Source organism: Gopherus evgoodei, chromosome 7 (genome assembly GCF_007399415.2).
Source record: "Gopherus evgoodei ecotype Sinaloan lineage chromosome 7, rGopEvg1_v1.p, whole genome shotgun sequence".
NCBI classification, from domain to species: domain Eukaryota; kingdom Metazoa; phylum Chordata; order Testudines; family Testudinidae; genus Gopherus; species Gopherus evgoodei.
In genome coordinates this window covers 20068952-20090031 of record NC_044328.1, presented here as the reverse complement: position 1 = coordinate 20090031, position 21080 = coordinate 20068952, and the positions used below count along the sequence as shown (strand labels likewise).

At 39.7% G+C, this 21080-nt stretch overlaps 1 protein-coding gene and 2 long non-coding RNA genes across 5 annotated transcripts in view; all 3 read right to left on the bottom strand.

The window, feature by feature from the left end:
* Positions 1-21080, bottom strand: part of LOC115654944 (deleted in malignant brain tumors 1 protein-like) — a 51254-nt gene that overhangs the window by 26990 nt on the left and 3184 nt on the right. The window contains exons 2-7 of one of the 3 annotated variants that reach the window (XM_030569869.1): positions 20349-20699; positions 19579-19890; positions 18504-18539; positions 17240-17551; positions 13279-13380; positions 12304-12414 (exon numbers count right to left, since the gene is read on the bottom strand). In XM_030569869.1, coding sequence (XP_030425729.1) covers positions 12304-12414; positions 13279-13380; positions 17240-17551; positions 18504-18539; positions 19579-19890; positions 20349-20699 — 1224 coding nt within the window. The remainder of the gene's footprint in view (positions 1-12303; positions 12415-13278; positions 13381-17239; positions 17552-18503; positions 18540-19578; positions 19891-20348; positions 20700-21080) is intronic. The other 2 variants (XM_030569871.1, XM_030569872.1) reach the window with 2 other exon arrangements.
* On the bottom strand, positions 3417-5517 carry LOC115654946. The gene is made up of 3 exons (XR_004001307.1): positions 5474-5517; positions 4498-4608; positions 3417-3426 (listed from the first exon to the last, which is right to left on the bottom strand). It is a non-coding gene; the product is annotated as an uncharacterized LOC115654946 (long non-coding RNA).
* On the bottom strand, positions 5521-8493 carry LOC115654945. The gene is made up of 3 exons (XR_004001306.1): positions 8402-8493; positions 7232-7318; positions 5521-5575 (listed from the first exon to the last, which is right to left on the bottom strand). It is a non-coding gene; the product is annotated as an uncharacterized LOC115654945 (long non-coding RNA).

The window sequence follows — 21080 nt, the reverse complement described above, 5'->3', positions numbered from 1 at the left end:
GAACACTTCCCTTTCTGAATGTCATAACCCCACACACTTTTTTCTTTTTTCCACACACTTAAGTGGCATTTACGTAGTTCCCTACACACTTACCAAATAGGCTGTAATAAATATCTTCTTGGCTGCTTTTATTCTAGAACTACACATTGAACTTTACATTCCTTTCCTCCTGGGACATTCGTTCATATCCCCCTACTGAAGCCTTTTAGCACTTTCACCCAAATGTGGGTGAAACTAATTCTGTATACAGAAACCCCTACAGCTCAGTGCCCTCTTGCCTCTTGGTATGACTCGTTTGGCCTGTACAGCCCTGCCATATTCCAGGCATCATCACAAACTGTTCCCCACATTCCATTCAAGTAAACAGCCACACAACACTGCCTCACAGCTCTCTATTCCATCCACCAGTTGTGTGATCAACAAACCTTGTAGGACAGAAAACAAGGCAAATCTCATAAATAGAAAAAATTTGCATTTTTGGTCACAGATGAGTGTCTTTAAATGCATTAATGAACGGCATGTGGTACTCCCTTTGTATTTAACCATATAACTTATTCCAGCATTTTTCTTACATTATGCTCAGAGTCTGTTCAGAAGTCCATTACCTGCACTAGGTGTAGTCAGTGATTCTGGAGTGGATATTGCCCCGGTGCTCTCTGGTGCGGGGGTGGATGAAAAGGAGTGCTCTCTTTCTGGTGTTGTGTAATCCACAGAAGCTGTCAGAAAGACAAGGAAAGAAATTAATAGAACTAGCCACTACTACTAGCACCTAGAACTGGAGCTTGGTAAAGATTTAGATTTCATGTTCTGTGGAAAAATGAGTTAGTGTAATAACCTTTTGCTTTTGGAGATGTGGATCAAAGTTGTATTTCAATGTTAATTATAAATAATTATTTGATTAGCAATTGGGGACTTGTGTCATTGACAGCATTAGTTCAGGACTGAATTTTTAAGGGGTAATCCTAGAAGTTAACCTAGAAGTTACCATCTAACATCCAAAACACTGTAAATATTTTATTCTCTTTTCAAAAGGGCCCTGTAACTTAAACAGCAGGAAGTGATGTGGCTCCCTTAGAAAATGTAAAAGCATAAACAATAACTACTTGCATTTTGTCTGGCTCAGTCTTTTACTGCTAGAGATATTGTGGAGAACTCCCATTTATTCTACTCTCTCTGTTTAATATTTCTGTCCTGCTAGTGCGTTGGCCCCTTGGTGGATGACTGTCTCATGTTTAATTTACCACAAAAAAAAAAATCTACCAGAAAGACATTTCTTGATATTGAAATTATGTAAATGTTTTACCAGATTGCCCAGGGGTTCTGTTGCCAATATTTGTTAATAAAAAAATGAATTCTCAGTACTATAAACTGTTACTAATTAAAGAGCAATTAAAGAGAAGTGATGTAAAGAAAAGTAAAAATTATACATGGAGAGAATAATTTCTAAATTTTTGAATTTTTCGTCACAGTTGAACTACTTTAGAAAGCTTGACTGAATGGCATCTGGTCCTGCCTATTTACTTAACTGTATAACTTATTATAACATTTTTCTTAGATTATGTTCACTCCAATTTCGCTTACCTCCATTAGCGGTAGTCAGAGGTTGTGGGCTGGATATTGCCCCAGTGGTCCCTGGCAGGAAAGTGGATGAAGAAGAGTTCTCTGTTTCTTGTGTTGTGTAATCTGCAGTCAGAAGGTTGAGGAAAGGAATGAATAGACTAGGGTGTTGGTTAAAAGATTTAGATTTCATGTTTCCATTCTGAGTAGAGTTTACCTTGTTTTTGCTTTCCCCCAAGGCTTCACATATCACTACATTATATTCTTTCTACCTACCAATTCTCCACCTCCAACAAAGAACCCCTTGTAACAGGGTGGTACTCCTGCTCTGTGGACCAGCACACGTAACATGTGTTGGTCCTAAAACAGTAGGAGGTGCTGAGTGAGACCTACTGTCTCACTGTTGCACATGTAGCTGGTTAACCTCCATCTTGGATATGAGGGTGGGAGGACTGGAACGAGAGGGAGTGTCTCGTGTTCAAAATGAAATTTAATGAAATCTTTCAGTGAAGAGATTCTGAAAATAAATAGGTTTTTCAGAAATAGTTTTGTTGTGCGGATTCAGAATTCCATAAGTTTTGGTAACAGGATGCCCAATTAGATGCAAAACTACCTGCCCACTTTTAACAAAGGCCCTGATATCCTGATGATTTGGAATACCAGGAAAATGTAGGCGAGTGACTCCTTTTTCCTGGAGAATTGATGCCTGAAATGATTTGCAAGCTGGGATGAATAGACTCTTCAAAGTATAACTGTTGCATGTAATTGGTGTGGGCAGTAATGGTCTATTTTGATATCTTTTATTTTTATGTAAATCTTATAAATAATATTATTTCTTAAAGTTTGCATTATTGGTCACGGTTAAGCCTCTTTAAAAGCATGACTTCCTTGATTGTAGGTGGATATTGTGATATTATTAAGATTGTAAGGCTGATTTTTTCTGATTTATTTATGGAATTATTTTCAAATAAAATGCACTAACACAGTGCTTCAACATTACTACTAACCCCACACAGATATGGAAAGTGATGAGGATTTGCAACTGATTTGATAAACACAAGCAGTGTAATGCCAATGTAACAGTTATCCGCCTCTGAAACCCTTACTCATGTTGAGCAGCACTCACTTAGGTGAGCAGACTTAAGTCGATTTTCTCAGGCAGGAGTATTTGTATGAGGAAGAGTTTGTCTTTACTGGGACTGCTAAAGGATAAATCCTTTTCAGCTTGATTAAGTGCTGAAGAAGCAGCCCCCCACTGTCAAATGAGAATTGAAAGATTCTGATAAATATATTGAACCCAACTAAGAAATACCTGTTGTTTTGGATGCATGAACTGGCCAGATACATGAAAAAAAATAAAAGATCCACTTTAGTAACTTTCACCTAAATTGGCTGCCTGTTCTAAACTCAGTAACTAATTCTGTATAGGAGATACTCCTATAGCCCAGTACTCTCTTGCCTCTTGGTACAGCTTGTTTGTCCTGACAGCCCTGCCATATCCCAGGCATCATCACAAACTATTCCCCACATTCCATTCAAGCAAACAGCCACATGACAGTGCCTCACAGCTCTCTATTCCATCCATCAGTTGTACGAGCAACAAACCTTGTAGGACACAAAATAAGGCAAATCTCATAAAAACAAAAATTTCACATTTTTGGTCCCAGATGAGAGCCTCTTCAAAAGCATGAATGAATGGCATCTGGTCCTCCCTTTGTTTTTATCTGTATAACTTATTCCAGCATTTTTCTAAATTATGTTCACACTCTTATTGTCCCCTACCTTTATTAGGTGTAGTCAGTGATTCTGGGGTTAATATTTCTCCAGTTGCCTCTGGTGAGGAGGTGGATGAAAAGGAGGTCTCTCTCTCTGGTGTTGTGTAATCCACAAAGATGAGGAAAGAAATTAAGAGAAAGAACTAGTAATGGCTTTTAAAACTGGGGTGTTGGTTAAAAGATTAAGATTTCAAGTTTTGTGGGAAAATGAGTTATCGCAATAGCCTTCCACTTGTGCACATATGGTTCAAAATTGTACTGTAAAGTTAATAATAAAGTCCTATAGCATTGACATTAGGGAGCTTTGGTCATTGACATTGTTGGTTCGGGACTGGGTTCTTAAGAAGCAAAATGGAAAAGTTAAAAGAAAGCAATTAATGCAAAAGAAAAATTCTGCATGGACAATCATATCTCCACCAGCAGAGACACCCATGTAGGCAATAAACAGTACGGCTAGCCATATACTATCCAACTCTGCCTTGGCATCTGTGATAGTAAGTGCAAGAATGGTTATTTTCCAGAACGTTTCAGAGAGAAGATGCCTATTTCCATATCCAGCTGAACACTTCCCTTTCTGAATGTCATAACCCCACACACTTTTTTCTTTTTTCCACACACTTAAGTGGCATTTACGTAGTTCCCTACACACTTACCAAATAGGCTGTAATAAATATCTTCTTGGCTGCTTTTATTCTAGAACTACACATTGAACTTTACATTCCTTTCCTCCTGGGACATTCGTTCATATCCCCCTACTGAAGCCTTTTAGCACTTTCACCCAAATGTGGGTGAAACTAATTCTGTATACAGAAACCCCTACAGCTCAGTGCCCTCTTGCCTCTTTGTATGACTCGTTTGGCCTGTACAGCCCTGCCATATTCCAGGCATCATCATAAACTGTTCCCCACATTCCATTCAAGTAAACAGCCACACAACACTGCCTCACAGCTCTCTATTCCATCCACCAGTTGTGTGATCAACAAACCTTGTAGGACAGAAAACAAGGCAAATCTCATAAATACCAAAAATTTGCATTTTTGGTCACAGACGAGCCTCTTTAATAGCATTAATGAACGGCATGTGGTCCTCCCTTTGTATTTAACCATATAACTTATTTCAGCATTTTTCTTACATTATGCTCAGAGTCTGTTCAGAAGTCCATTACCTTCACTAGGTGTAGTCAGTGATTCTGGAGTGGATATTGCCCCGGTGCTCTCTGGTGCGGGGGTGGATGAAAAGGAGTGCTCTCTTTCTGGTGTTGTGTAATCCACAGAAGCTGTCAGAAAGACAAGGAAAGAAATTAATAGAACTAGCCACTACTACTAGCACCTAGAACTGGAGCTTGGTAAAGATTTAGATTTCATGTTCTGTGGAAAAATGAGTTAGTGTAATAACCTTTTGCTTTTGGAGATGTGGATCAAAGTTGTATTTCAATGTTAATTATAAATAATTATTTGATTAGCAATTGGGGACTCGTGTCATTGACAGCATTAGTTCAGGACTGAATTTTTAAGGGGTAATCCTAGAAGTTAACCTAGAAGTTACCATCTAACATCCAAAACACTGTAAATATTTTATTCTCTTTTCAAAAGGGCCCTGTAACTTAAACAGCAGGAAGTGATGTGGCTCCCTTAGAAAATGTAAAAGCATAAACAATAACTACTTGCATTTTGTCTGGCTCAGTCTTTTACTGCTAGAGATATTGTGGAGAACTCCCATTTATTCTACTCTCTCTGTTTAATATTTCTGTCCTGCTAATGCATTGGCCCCTTGGTGGATGACTGTCTCATGTTTAATTTACCACAAAAAAAAAAATCTACCAGAAAGACATTTCTTGATATTGAAATTATGTAAATGTTTTACCAGATTGCCCAGGGGTTCTGTTGCCAATATTTGTTAATAAAAAAATGAATTCTCAGTACTATAAACAGTTACTAATTAAAGAGCAATTAAAGAGAAGTGATGTAAAGAAAAGTAAAAATTATACATGGAGAGAATAATTTCTAAATTTTTGAATTTTTCGTCACAGTTGAACTACTTTAGAAAGCTTGACTGAATGGCATCTGGTCCTGCCTATTTACTTAACTGTATAACTTATTATAACATTTTTCTTAGATTATGTTCACTCCAATTTCGCTTACCTCCATTAGCGGTAGTCAGAGGTTGTGGGCTGGATATTGCCCCAATGGTCCCTGGCAGGAAAGTGGATGAAGAAGAGTTCTCTGTTTCTTGTGTTGTGTAATCTGCAGTCAGAAGGTTGAGGAAAGGAATGAATAGACTAGGGTGTTGGTTAAAAGATTTAGATTTCATGTTTCCATTCTGAGTAGAGTTTACCCTGTTTTTGCTTTCCCCCAAGGCTTCACATATCACTACATTATATTCTTTCTACCTACCAATTCTCCACCTCCAACAAAGAACCCCTTGTAACAGGGTGGTACTCCTGCTCTGTGGACCAGCACACGTAACATGTGTTGGTCCTAAAACAGTAGGAGGTGCTGAGTGAGACCTACTGTCTCACTGTTGCACATGTAGCTGGTTAACCTCCATCTTGGATATGAGGGTGGGAGGACTGGAACGAGAGGGAGTGTCTCGTGTTCAAAATGAAATTTAATGAAATCTTTCAGTGAAGAGATTCTGAAAATAAATAGGATTTTCAGAAATAGTTTTGTTGTGCGGATTCAGAATTCCATAAGTTTTGGTAACAGGATGCCCAATTAGATGCAAAACTACCTGCCCACTTTTAACAAAGGCCCTGATATCCTGATGATTTGGAATACCAGGAAAATGTAGGCGAGTGACTCCTTTTTCCTGGAGAATTGATGCCTGAAATGATTTGCAAGCTGGGATGAATAGACTCTTCAAAGTATAACTGTTGCATGTAATTGGTGTGGGCAGTAATGGTCTATTTTGATATCTTTTATTTTTATGTAAATCTTATAAATAATATTATTTCTTAAAGTTTGCATTATTGGTCACGGTTAAGCCTCTTTAAAAGCATGACTTCCTTGATTGTAGGTGGATATTGTGATATTATTAAGATTGTAAGGCTGATTTTTTCTGATTTATTTATGGAATTATTTTCAAATAAAATGCACTAACACAGTGCTTCAACATTACTACTAACCCCACACAGATATGGAAAGTGATGAGGATTTGCAACTGATTTGATAAACACAAGCAGTGTAATGCCAATGTAACAGTTATCCGCCTCTGAAACCCTTACTCATGTTGAGCAGCACTCACTTAGGTGAGCAGACTTAAGTCGATTTTCTCAGGCAGGAGTATTTGTATGAGGAAGAGTTTGTCTTTACTGGGACTGCTAAAGGATAAATCCTTTTCAGCTTGATTAAGTGCTGAAGAAGCAGCCCCTCACTGTCAAATGAGAATTGAAAGATTCTGATAAATATATTGAACCCAACTAAGAAATACCTGTTGTTTTGGATGCATGAACTGGCCAGATACATGAAAAAAAATAAAAGATCCACTTTAGTAACTTTCACCTAAATTGGCTGCCTGTTCTAAACTCAGTAACTAATTCTGTATAGGAGATACTCCTATAGCCCAGTACTCTCTTGCCTCTTGGTACAGCTTGTTTGTCCTGACAGCCCTGCCATATCCCAGGCATCATCACAAACTATTCCCCACATTCCATTCAAGCAAACAGCCACATGACAGTGCCTCACAGCTCTCTATTCCATCCATCAGTTGTACGAGCCACAAACCTTGTAGGACACAAAATAAGGCAAATCTCATAAAAACAAAAATTTCACATTTTTGGTCCCAGATGAGAGCCTCTTCAAAAGCATGAATGAATGGCATCTGGTCCTCCCTTTGTTTTTATCTGTATAACTTATTCCAGCATTTTTCTAAATTATGTTCACACTCTTATTGTCCCCTACCTTTATTAGGTGTAGTCAGTGATTCTGGGGTTAATATTTCTCCAGTTGCCTCTGGTGAGGAGGTGGATGAAAAGGAGGTCTCTCTTTCTGGTGTTGTGTAATCCACAAAGATGAGGAAAGAAATTAAGAGAAAGAACTAGTAATGGCTTTTAAAACTGGGGTGTTGGTTAAAAGATTAAGATTTCAAGTTTTGTGGGAAAATGAGTTATCGCAATAGCCTTCCACTTGTGCACCTATGGTTCAAAATTGTACTGTAAAGTTAATAATAAAGTCCTATAGCATTGACATTAGGGAGCTTTGGTCATTGACATTGTTGGTTCGGGACTGGGTTCTTAAGAAGCAAAATGGAAAAGTTAAAAGAGAGCAATTAATGCAAAAGAAAAATTGTGCATGGAAGGAAGTATGGACAATCATATCTCCACCAGCAGAGACACCCATGTAGGCAATAAACAGTACGGCTAGCCATATACTATCCAACTCTGCCTTGGCATCTGTGATAGTAAGTGCAAGAATGGTTATTTTCCAGAACGTTTCAGAGAGAAGATGCCTATTTCCATATCCAGCTGAACACTTCCCTTTCTGAATGTCATAACCCCACACACTTTTTTCTTTTTTCCACACACTTAAGTGGCATTTACGTAGTTCCCTACACACTTACCAAATAGGCTGTAATAAATATCTTCTTGGCTGCTTTTATTCTAGAACTACACATTGAACTTTACATTCCTTTCCTCCTGGGACATTCGTTCATATCCCCCTACTGAAGCCTTTTAGCACTTTCACCCAAATGTGGGTGAAACTAATTCTGTATACAGAAACTCCTACAGCTCAGTGCCCTCTTGCCTCTTGGTATGACTCGTTTGGCCTGTACAGCCCTGCCATATTCCAGGCATCATCATAAACTGTTCCCCACATTCCATTCAAGTAAACAGCCACACAACACTGCCTCACAGCTCTCTATTCCATCCACCAGTTGTGTGATCAACAAACCTTGTAGGACAGAAAACAAGGCAAATCTCATAAATACAAAAAATTGGCATTTTTGGTCACAGATGAGCCTCTTTAAAAGCATTAATGAACGGCATGTGGTCCTCCCTTTGTATTTAACCATATAACTTATTTCAGCATTTTTCTTACATTATGCTCAGAGTCTGTTCAGAAGTCCATTACCTGCACTAGGTGTAGTCAGTGATTCTGGAGTGGATATTGCCCCGGTGCTCTCTGGTGCGGGGGTGGATGAAAAGGAGTGCTCTCTTTCTGGTGTTGTGTAAACCACAGAAGGTGTCAGAAAGACAAGGAAAGAAATTAATAGAACTAGCCACTACTACTAGCACCTAGAACTGGAGCTTGGTAAAGATTTAGATTTCATGTTCTGTGGAAAAATGAGTTAGTGTAATAACCTTTTGCTTTTGGAGATGTGGATCAAAGTTGTATTTCAATGTTAATTATAAATAATTATTTGATTAGCAATTGGGGACTTGTGTCATTGACAGCATTAGTTCAGGACTGAATTTTTAAGGGGTAATCCTAGAAGTTAACCTAGAAGTTACCATCTAACATCCAAAACACTGTAAATATTTTATTCTCTTTTCAAAAGGGCCCTGTAACTTAAACAGCAGGAAGTGATGTGGCTCCCTTAGAAAATGTAAAAGCATAAACAATAACTACTTGCATTTTGTCTGGCTCAGTCTTTTACTGCTAGAGATATTGTGGAGAACTCCCATTTATTCTACTCTCTCTGTTTAATATTTCTGTCCTGCTAATGCATTGGCCCCTTGGTGGATGACTGTCTCATGTTTAATTTACTACAAAAAAAAAATCTACCAGAAAGACATTTCTTGATATTGAAATTATGTAAATGTTTTACCAGATTGCCCAGGGGTTCTGTTGCCAATATTTGTTAATAAAAAAATGAATTCTCAGTACTATAAACAGTTACTAATTAAAGAGCAATTAAAGAGAAGTGATGTAAAGAAAAGTAAAAATTATACATGGAGAGAATAATTTCTAAATTTTTGAATTTTTCGTCACAGTTGAACTACTTTAGAAAGCTTGACTGAATGGCATCTGGTCCTGCCTATTTACTTAACTGTATAACTTATTATAACATTTTTCTTAGATTATGTTCACTCCAATTTCGCTTACCTCCATTAGCGGTAGTCAGAGGTTGTGGGCTGGATATTGCCCCAGTGGTCCCTGGCAGGAAAGTGGATGAGGAAGAGTTCTCTGTTTCTTGTGTTGTGTAATCTGCAGTCAGAAGGTTGAGGAAAGGAATGAATAGACTAGGGTGTTGGTTAAAAGATTTAGATTTCATGTTTCCATTCTGAGTAGAGTTTACCCTGTTTTTGCTTTCCCCCAAGGCTTCACATATCACTAATTTATATTCTTTCTACCTACCAATTCTCCACCTCCAACAAAGAACCCCTTGTAACAGGGTGGTACTCCTGCTCTGTGGACCAGCACACGTAACATGTGTTGGTCCTAAAACAGTAGGAGGTGCTGAGTGAGACCTACTGTCTCACTGTTGCACATGTAGCTGGTTAACCTCCATCTTGGATATGAGGGTGGGAGGACTGGAACGAGAGGGAGTGTCTCGTGTTCAAAATGAAATTTAATGAAATCTTTCAGTGAAGAGATTCTGAAAATAAATAGGTTTTTCAGAAATAGTTTTGTTGTGCGGATTCAGAATTCCATAAGTTTTGGTAACAGGATGCCCAATTAGATGCAAAACTACCTGCCCACTTTTAACAAAGGCCCTGATATCCTGATGATTTGGAATACCAGGAAAATGTAGGCGAGTGACTCCTTTTTCCTGGAGAATTGATGCCTGAAATGATTTGCAAGCTGGGATGAATAGACTCTTCAAAGTATAACTGTTGCATGTAATTGGTGTGGGCAGTAATGGTCTATTTTGATATCTTTTATTTTTATGTAAATCTTATAAATAATATTATTTCTTAAAGTTTGCATTATTGGTCACGGTTAAGCCTCTTTAAAAGCATGACTTCCTTGATTGTAGGTGGATATTGTGATATTATTAAGATTGTAAGGCTGATTTTTTCTGATTTATTTATGGAATTATTTTCAAATAAAATGCACTAACACAGTGCTTCAACATTACTACTAACCCCACACAGATATGGAAAGTGATGAGGATTTGCAACTGATTTGATAAACACAAGCAGTGTAATGCCAATGTAACAGTTATCCGCCTCTGAAACCCTTACTCATGTTGAGCAGCACTCACTTAGGTGAGCAGACTTAAGTCGATTTTCTCAGGCAGGAGTATTTGTATGAGGAAGAGTTTGTCTTTACTGGGACTGCTAAAGGATAAATCCTTTTCAGCTTGATTAAGTGCTGAAGAAGCAGCCCCTCACTGTCAAATGAGAATTGAAAGATTCTGATAAATATATTGAACCCAACTAAGAAATACCTGTTGTTTTGGATGCATGAACTGGCCAGATACATGAAAAAAATAAAAGATCCACTTTAGTAACTTTCACCTAAATTGGCTGCCTGTTCTAAACTCAGTAACTAATTCTGTATAGGAGATACTCCTATAGCCCAGTACTCTCTTGCCTCTTGGTACAGCTTGTTTGTCCTGACAGCCCTGCCATATCCCAGGCATCATCACAAACTATTCCCCACATTCCATTCAAGCAAACAGCCACATGACAGTGCCTCACAGCTCTCTATTCCATCCATCAGTTGTACGAGCAACAAACCTTGTAGGACACAAAATAAGGCAAATCTCATAAAAACAAAAATTTCACATTTTTGGTCCCAGATGAGAGCCTCTTCAAAAGCATGAATGAATGGCATCTGGTCCTCCCTTTGTTTTTATCTGTATAACTTATTCCAGCATTTTTCTAAATTATGTTCACACTCTTATTGTCCCCTACCTTTATTAGGTGTAGTCAGTGATTCTGGGGTTAATATTTCTCCAGTTGCCTCTGGTGAGGAGGTGGATGAAAAGGAGGTCTCTCTCTCTGGTGTTGTGTAATCCACAAAGATGAGGAAAGAAATTAAGAGAAAGAACTAGTAATGGCTTTTAAAACTGGGGTGTTGGTTAAAAGATTAAGATTTCAAGTTTTGTGGGAAAATGAGTTATCGCAATAGCCTTCCACTTGTGCACATATGGTTCAAAATTGTACTGTAAAGTTAATAATAAAGTCCTATAGCATTGACATTAGGGAGCTTTGGTCATTGACATTGTTGGTTCGGTACTTGGTTCTTAAGAAGCAAAATGGAAAAGTTAAAAGAGAGCAATTAATGCAAAAGAAAAATTGTGCATGGAAGGAAGTATGGACAATCATATCTCCACCAGCAGAGACACCCATGTAGGCAATAAACAGTACGGCTAGCCATATACTATCCAACTCTGCCTTGGCATCTGTGATAGTAAGTGCAAGAATGGTTATTTTCCAGAACGTTTCAGAGAGAAGATGCCTATTTCCATATCCAGCTGAACACTTCCCTTTCTGAATGTCATAACCCCACACACTTTTTTCTTTTTTCCACACACTTAAGTGGCATTTACGTAGTTCCCTACACACTTACCAAATAGGCTGTAATAAATATCTTCTTGGCTGCTTTTATTCTAGAACTACACATTGAACTTTACATTCCTTTCCTCCTGGGACATTCGTTCATATCCCCCTACTGAAGCCTTTTAGCACTTTCACCCAAATGTAGGTGAAACTAATTCTGTATACAGAAACCCCTACAGCTCAGTGTCCTCTTGCCTCTTGGTATGGCTCGTTTGGCCTGTACAGCCCTGCCATATTCCAGGCATCATCACAAACTGTTCCCCACATTCCATTCAAGTAAACAGCCACACAACACTGCCTCACAGCTCTCTATTCCATCCACCAGTTGTGTGATCAACAAACCTTGTAGGACACAAAATAAGGCAAATCTCATAAATACAAAAAATTTGCATTTTTGGTCACAGACGAGCCTCTTTAAAAGCATTAGTGAACGGCATGTGGTCCTCCCTTTGTATTTAATCATATAACTTATTTCAGCATTTTTCTTACATTATGCTCAGAGTCTGTTCAGAAGTCCATTACCTGCACTAGGTGTAGTCAGTGATTCTGGGGTGGATATGGCTCCGGTACTCTCTGGTGCGGGAGTGGATGAAAAGGAGTGCTCTCTTTCTGGTATTGTGTAATCCACAGAAGCTGTGAGAAAGACAAGGAAAGAAATTAATAGAACTAGCCACTACTACTAGCACCTAGAACTGGAGCTTGGTAAAGATTTAAATTTCATGTTCTGTGGAAAAATGAGTTAGTGTAATAACCTTTTGCTTTTGGAGGTGTGGATCAAAGTTGTATTTCAATGTTAATTATAAATTATTATTTGATTTGCAATTGGGGACTTGTGTCATTGACAGCATTAGTTCAGGACTGAATTTTTAAGGGGTAATCCTAGAAGTTAACCTAGAAGTTACCATCTAACATCCAAAACACTGTAAATATTTTATTCTCCTTTCAAAAGGGCCCTGTAACTTAAACAGAAGAAAGTGATGTGGCTCCATTAGAAAATGTAAAAGCATAAACAATAACTACTTGCATTTTGTCTGGCTCAGTCTTTTACTGCTAGAGATATTGTGGAGAACTCCCATTTATTCTACTCTCTCTGTTTAATATTTCTGTCCTGCTAATGCATTGGCCCCTTGGTGGATGACTGTCTCATGTTTAATTTACCACAAAAAAAAAATCTACCAGAAAGACATTTCTTGATATTGAAATTATGTAAATGTTTTACCAGATTGCCCAGGGGTTCTGTTGCCAATATTTGTTAATAAAAAAATGAATTATCAGTACTATAAATAGTTACTAATTAAAGAGCAATTAAAGAGAAGTGATGTAAAGAAAAGTAAAAATTATACATGGAGAGAATAATTTCTAAATTTTTGAATTTTTCGTCACAGTTGAACTACTTTAGAAAGCTTGACTGAATGGCATCTGGTCCTGCCTATTTACTTAACTGTATAACTTATTATAACATTTTTCTTAGAATATGTTCACTCCAATTTCGCTTACCTCCATTAGCGGTAGTCAGAGGTTGTGGGCTGGATATTGCCCCAGTGGTCCCTGGCAGGAAAGTGGATGAAGAAGAGTTCTCTGTTTCTTGTGTTGTGTAATCTGCAGTCAGAAAGTTGAGGAAAGGAATGAATAGACTAGGGTGTTGGTTAAAAGATTTAGATTTCATGTTTCCATTCTGAGTAGAGTTTACCCTGTTTTTGCTTTCCCCCAAGGCTTCACATTTCACTAAATTATATTCTTTCTACCCAGCAGTTCTCCACCTCCAATAAAGAACCCCTTGTAACAGGCTGGTACTCTTGCTCTGTGTACCAGCACACTTAACATGTGTTGGTCCTAAAACAGTAGGATGTGCTGAGTGAGACCTGCTATCTCACTGTTGCACATGTAGCTGGTTAACCTCCATCTTGGATATGAGGGTGGGAGGACTGGAACCAGAGGGAGTGTCTCATGCTCAAAATTAAATTTAATGAAATATTTCAGTGAATAAATTCTGAAAATAAATGTTGATCACTAAGTTTTTCAGAAATAGCTTTTTTGTGAGGATTCAAAATTTCATTAGTTTTGATACATTGAACACAAGGACTCTTTCTTCTTTCATTGATTTGATTTATAGTATTCTAGAGTATGTGGGTTGGAGACTTCTTTTACTTCCTTGTTCTGGTCTTCTCACTAAAAGAGGACACACTGAGGTTGCACCTGAAAACATCTGAAGTCCATAGCTCCATAAAAATGTGGAATTACTTTGTGTGCGGTCTAATTTGCTTATTCACTTCTGTACCATGAAAAATGACCACACTTAAACATCACATCCAGCCAGAAATCCATGAGGAGGACAATTGTAACTAAAGCAACAGAATATGCACATACAATTTTGGTAACAGGACACCTAGTTAGGTGCAAAACTACCTGTCCACTTTTAACAAAGGCCCTGGTATCCTGATGATTTGAAATACCAGGAAAATGTAGGCAAGTGACTCCTTTTTCCTGGAGAATTGATGGCTGAAATGATTTGCAAGTTGGGATGAATAGACTCTTCAAAGTATAACTGTTGCATGTAATTGGTGTGGGCAATAATGTTCTATTTTGATATCTTTTATTTTTATGTAAATCTTATAAATAATATTATTTCTTAAAGTTTGCATTATTGGTCACGGTTGAGCCTCTTTAAAAGCATGACTTCCTTGATTGTAAGTGGATATTGTGATATTATTAAGATTGTAAGGTTAATTTTTTTGATTTAATCATTGAATTATTTTCAGATAAAATATACTAACACAGTGCTTCAACATTACTACTAACCCCACACAGATATGGAAAGTGATGAGGATTTGCAACTGATTTGATAAACACAAGCAGTGTGATGCCAATGTAACAGTTATCCGCCTCTGAAACCCTTACTCATGTCGAGCAGCACTCACTTAGGTGAGCAGACTTAAGATGATTCTCTCAGGCAAGAGTATTTGTATGAGGAAGGGATTGTCTTTATCGTCCTGTGTGCCCCACACCCGGTGCAAGCACTGCAATAGAGAGGGTTCATTCCCTCTGCACTGCACGTCATCCAGGAAAATACTTCCGGAGCCTTCACCAAACCAGGCATTCATGTTAATGTAGTGGATAGATACATATCCTCGGTGGAGTGGGCACAGAGGGAGACTTGTAACACACACTCACCAGTGGGTTACATACTTCTGGTCAAAGAAAACTCATCCCAAGCATCTGAAGCCACAGCAATTCAAATTCAGGACAAGACTGCTCTTATGTGACAGCATCTTTCTGGCCAACTCACCAGGGATTGAAACAAGACCTGCAGAGCTAAAACATGAGTTGCTGCGGCTTGTTTTTAAGGCTCAAGACTCTCTAGAAAGGTATAACAAGTGTGGTTCCGCAGGGGTCTGTTTTGGGACCGGTTTTCTTCAATATCTTCATCAACGATTTAGATGTTGGCATAGAAAGTACGCTTATTAAGTTGTGGACGATACCAAACTGGGAGGGATTGCAACTGCTTTGGAGGACAGAGTCAAAATTCAAAATGATCTGGACAAATTGGAGAAATGGTCTGAGGTAAACAGGATGAAGTTCAATAAAGATAAATGCAAAGTGCTCCACCTAGGAAGGAACAATCAGTTTCACACATACAGAATGGGAAGAGACTGTCTAGGAAGGAGTATGGCAGAAAGAGATCTAGGGGTCATAGTGGACCACAAGCTTAATATGAGTCAACAGTGTGATACTGTTGCAAAAAAAGCAAACATGATTCTGGGATGCATTAACATGTGTGTTGTAAACAAGACACGAGAAGTCATTCTTCCGCTTTACTCTGCGCTGGTTAGGCCTCAACTGGAGTATTGTGTCCAGTTCTGGGCACCACATTTCAAGAAAGATGTGGAGAAATTGGAGAGGGTCCAGAGAAGAGCAACAAGAATGATTAAAGGTCTTGAGAACATGACCTATGAAGGAAGGCTGAAGGAATTGGGTTTATTTAGTTTGGAAAAGAGAAGACTGAGAGGGGACATGATAGCAGTTTTCAGGTATCTAAAAGGGTGTCATCAGGAGGAGGGAGAAAACTTGTTCACCTTAGCCTCCAATGATAGAACAAGAAGCAATGGGCTTAAACTGCAGCAAGGGAGATTTAGGTTGGACATTAGGAAAAAGTTCCTAACTGTCAGGGTAGTTAAATACTGGAATAGATTGCCTAGGGAAGTTGTGGAATCTCCATGTCTGGAGATATTTAAGAGTAGGTTAGATAAATGTCTATTAGGGATGGTCTAGACAGTATTTGGTCCTGCCATGAGGGCAGGGGACTGGACTCGATGACCTCTCGAGGTCCCTTCCAGCCCTAGAGTCTATGAGTCTATGAGTCTAGTAGGGGTTGTAACAGACTCACATCCTCTGTGGATCAGAAGAGAGGGGGACACTTAACGAGACACTGAACAAAGGGTTATGTTAATGCCAAAGTTGGGCAGGTCTGGGCCAGGCAATTAGGGAAAGGAAATCGGATATATGTGAGATGAGCTTGTACCATATGTCTTACTGCTTCTTGTTCTGGGAATAGCCATTGGATCAGTTTCCTGGTGGGAAGAAACCTTTCCATGGTTCTCTTTCAATCACAGAGTTCAAGTTCTTGATGAGGGAAAAGGATTTCCCCACTCCCACTTACAGAAAGTATCAAATCATATCTGACAATGGGGGCTGATTCTAGAATCATTAAACAACCACATTTTTATAATGAAAATGTGCTACTAAATCCCTATTTCTCCCGATGGTTTGGAATGTACAGGGGCTGAGAAAAGTCATGAGAGAAAATAAAAGTGTCAACTGAGTAGTAGTCCTAGATTGACTATAACTTTGATATCTGAAGCAGTGTCAGGGATATGTCTGTTAACATCTTTAATGATGCTAGGACACTAGAAAGTGAATTAGAAAAAAGTGTGATAGGGAACCACTGCGGCAGGCTAATTATTTACTAAAATCAGATAAAGAAGTGAAATGCCAAAGTTAGGTAAGTCTGGGACAAGCAATTGGAGAAAGGAAATCAGATATATGTGAGATGATCTTGTACCATGTGTCTTATTGGTCTTTGTTCTGGGAAAACCCATCCTGGCGGGAGAAAATCTTTCCATGGTTCTCTTTACATCACAGAGTTCAAGTTCTTGATGAGGGAGTAGGATTTCCTCACTCCCACTTGCAGAAAGTAAAGGGCTTAATCCCAAACACAGTTGATCTCATGGGACCTTATCAAAGCACACACCATCCTCACAGGCCTTCGTATGGATCACTGGGCCACCTGACCTCCATCGGCCTACTTGGCAACATGACTTGAGTGAAGCCCTCCACCGCCCTCCCCCACACACTATCTTGCCCGCAGCTGTCTCAGGACCAGTTTTTTATGGTGAGTTTTCCATTTGGAGATTTGGATGTAATTCCTGAAAAACACAAAACATAATAGAAATCGGAGTACCTGAGCAGATGACACTGGCATCCTTACGGTGGGCGCAGTTATGTATGCCCCACCCCCGGTGCAAGCACTGCCACAGAGAGTGTTCATTCCCTCTGCACTGCACGTCATCCAGGAGAATCCTTCCGAAGCCTTTACCAAACCGAGCATTAGTGGGGGCCTCAATGGCCCGCCCACACCCAAGCTGTCTGCACACAACCTCTGCATCATTTATGTCCCAGGCATCATCACACACTGTTCCCCAGCTTCCTTTGTAACGGATTTCAATACGACCGGAACATCCATTCTGTCCATTCCTGACTCTCACTAATGGACCTTGGAAAAACAGAGGGAAATTAATTTTCACCCAGCTGTTGAAATCTGGGGCTTTTTTCTAGTTATGAAGTTGGCTACTGGTGGTTTTGTGAAAGTTGCAGAGCTGATATTTTCCTTTTCCTACAATTGTATATTATTTGCACATAAATAATAGAGTTTTTGCAACAACATTACTACAAGCAAAAAGATGGATATCCCAAGTGGCTGGAATATGCAACTAACTTGCTAATCACAAGCTATGTGGTATCAATTCATCAGCATTTGATCATACCTGGCCTGACTCTCCAACTTTATTCATCTTGAGTAGCACATGCTCATGAAAGTAACATTATACTGATAAGCCTTGCTTAAGTTGATTGCTTTCAATGGGGCTACATGTGTGACTATGGTGTCCCAATGCCCTCATTGGGGCATTCCTATATGGAAGTGCCCCTCTGGATGATTAAGTATTTCAGATCATATCTGACAATGGGGGTTGATTCTAGAATCACTAAACAACCATATTATTATAATGAAAATGTACTACTAAATCCCCATATCTCCCAATGCTTTGGAATGTACAGGGGCTGAGAAAAGTCAGGAGAGAAAATAAAAGCATCAGTTGAGTAGTAGTTCTAGATTGACTATAACTTTGATATCTGAAGCAGTGTCAGGGACATGTCTGTTAACACCTTTAACGATGCTAGGACACTAGAAAGTGAACCAGAAAAGTGTGATAGGGAACCACCCTAGCAGGCTAATTATCTACTAAAATCAGACAAAGATGTGAAATCACTTTAGGACAATTTACATTGATCTCTGCAGGGTTTTGCCATTTCATGGGCATTTGGGTGTGTATACTGGAGACAGGAGCCCAGTAGCTGCACTGTGAAATTATGGGTGCCTCTTTAACTCAGCAGGGATAACCTAATAAAAAGAACATTATTTAAAGCACAGCTGAGAAAAGACTCACCCGTTGTAAGGGGCTCACTTGTTGTAGGTGTTGAAGCTGGCAACGCAAAAAGATAAATGACAGTCTTAAAAATGATTGAAGATGATTAAATGTCTTATTTATTAAGTGGACAATTGAATACTTTATGACTGACAATTTAAATAATGAAAGACAAGAGACATTCACAAACTAGGACATAATTATTGAAGGAGAGTGAATGAAGAACAAAATATATTCAAAACTACAAACCCAAACGGAGAACATGTTAGTGCTAATGTTGTGGATAGATACATATCCTCTGTGGATTGGGCACAGAGGGAGACCTGTAACACACACTCACCAGTGAGTTACATACTTCTGGTCAAAGAAAGCTCATCCCAAGCATCTGAAGCCACAGCAATTCAAATTCAGGACAAGACTGGTCTTATGTGACAGCATCTTCCTGGCCAACACACCAGGGATTGAAACAAGACCTGCAGAGCTAAAACATGAGTTGCTCCTGCTTGTTTTTAAGGCTCAAGACTCCCTAGTAGGGGTTGTAACAGACTCACATCCTCTGTGGATCAGAAGAGAGGGGGACACTTAACGAGACACTGACCAAAGGTTTATGTTAATGTCAAAGTTGGGCAGGTCTGGGCCAGGCAATTAGGGAAAGGAAATCGGACATATGTGAAATGAGCTTGTACCATATGTCTTACTGCTCCTTTTTCTGGGAAAAACCATTGGATCAGTTTCCTGGTGGGAAGAAACCTTTCCATGGTTCTCTTTACATCACAGAGTTCAAGTTCTTGATGAGGGAGTAGAATTTCCCCAGTCTCACTTGCAGAAAATAAAGGGCTTAATCCCAAACACTGTTGATCTCATGGGACCTTATCAAAGCACACACCATCCTCACAGGCCTTTGTATGAATCACTGGGCCACCTGACCTCCATCTGCCTACTTGGCAACATGACTTGAGTGAAGCCCTCCACCGTCCTCCCCCGCACACTATCTTGCCCGCAGCTGTCTCAGGACCAGTTTTTTATGGTGAGTTTCCTACTTGGAGATTTGGATGTTATTCCTGAAAAACACAAAAAATAATAGACATCGCAGTACCTGAGCAGATGACACTGGCATCCTCACGGTGGGCACAGTTATGTATGCCCCATCCCCGGTGCGAGCACTGCCACAGAGAGTGTTCATTCCCTCTGCACTGCACGTCATCCAGGAGAATCCTTCCGAAGCCTTTACCAAACCGAGCATTAGTGGGGGCCTCAATGGCCCGCCCACACCCAAGCTGTCTGCACACAACCTCTGCATCATTTATGTCCCAGGCATCATCACACACTGTTCCCCAGCTTCCTTTGTAACGGACTTCAACACGACCGGAACATCCATTAGGTCCATTCCTGACTCTCACTAATGGACCTTGGAAAAACAGAGGGAAATTAATTTTCACCCAGCTGTTGAAATCTGGGGCTTTTTTCTAGTTAGTGATCAGTTTCCCCACAGTAGTAGGCCACTAGAAAGTGAAGTAGAAAAGTGTGATAGGGAACCACCACCAGTAGGCTAATTATCTACTAAAATCAGACAAGGATGTGAAATCACTTTAGGACAATTTACATTGACCTCTGCAGCTTTCTGCCACTTCATGGCCTTTTGGGTGTGTATACAGGAGACAGGAGCCCAGTAACTGCACTGGATCACTGGGCCACCTGAGCTCCATCTGACTACAAGACTTTGGTGAAGCCACAAACACTCACACAGACACACTCTTGCTCACAATTGCCTCAGGGCCAGTTTTTTATGGTGATTTTCCTACTTGGAGGTTTAGATGTTATTGCTGAAAAATATGATTCATGTAAAAATAATAGAAATCTGAGTACCTGAGCAGATGACACTGGCATCCTCACGGTGAGCGCAGTTATGTGTGCCCCACCCCCGATGCGAGCACTGCAGCAAAGAGGATTCATCCCCTCTGCACTGCACATCATCCAGGAGAATACTTCCGAAGCCTTCACCAAACCGGGCATTCATGGGCGCCGCAATGGCCCGCCCACACTCAAGCTGTCTGCACACAACCTCTGCATCTTTTATGTCCCAGGCATCGTCACAGACTGTTCCCCAGTTTCCATTGTAACGGACTTCAACTCGACCGCAACACCTGTTCTGTCCATTCACCAGTCTCAGTGATATGAAACTACTCAGTGGGGCTGAGATTGTGTAAACCAAAAAGGCTGACAAGAGACATAAGAGAAAATAAGGTCCTAGTTCTGTAATAGCCACTAGAATGTGTTAGCTGGATGAAGGTTTTTTGTTTGTTTTATCAGCACTGAAAGCACATTGATGGCTAGATCATGTATTACTAATAGATTCTGCTGAGCATAGTTGAGAGAAGAGTCATCAGTAAGTCAGTCTGGGCCATTGGTTTGGGCCTGCCACTAGCTGGGGATTACCATAGTGCAATGCACTCTGGCTACATTCCTTCAACTTCCCTCCAGACACACCATCAGCACAGGTTTCATTGGGGACCGTGGCATATAGGAGTTGTCCCCAAGTACTTGATACCTGTTGGGGCCTCTCCTAGACCACAAAATACCCAGACAGGGTTTGTGAGC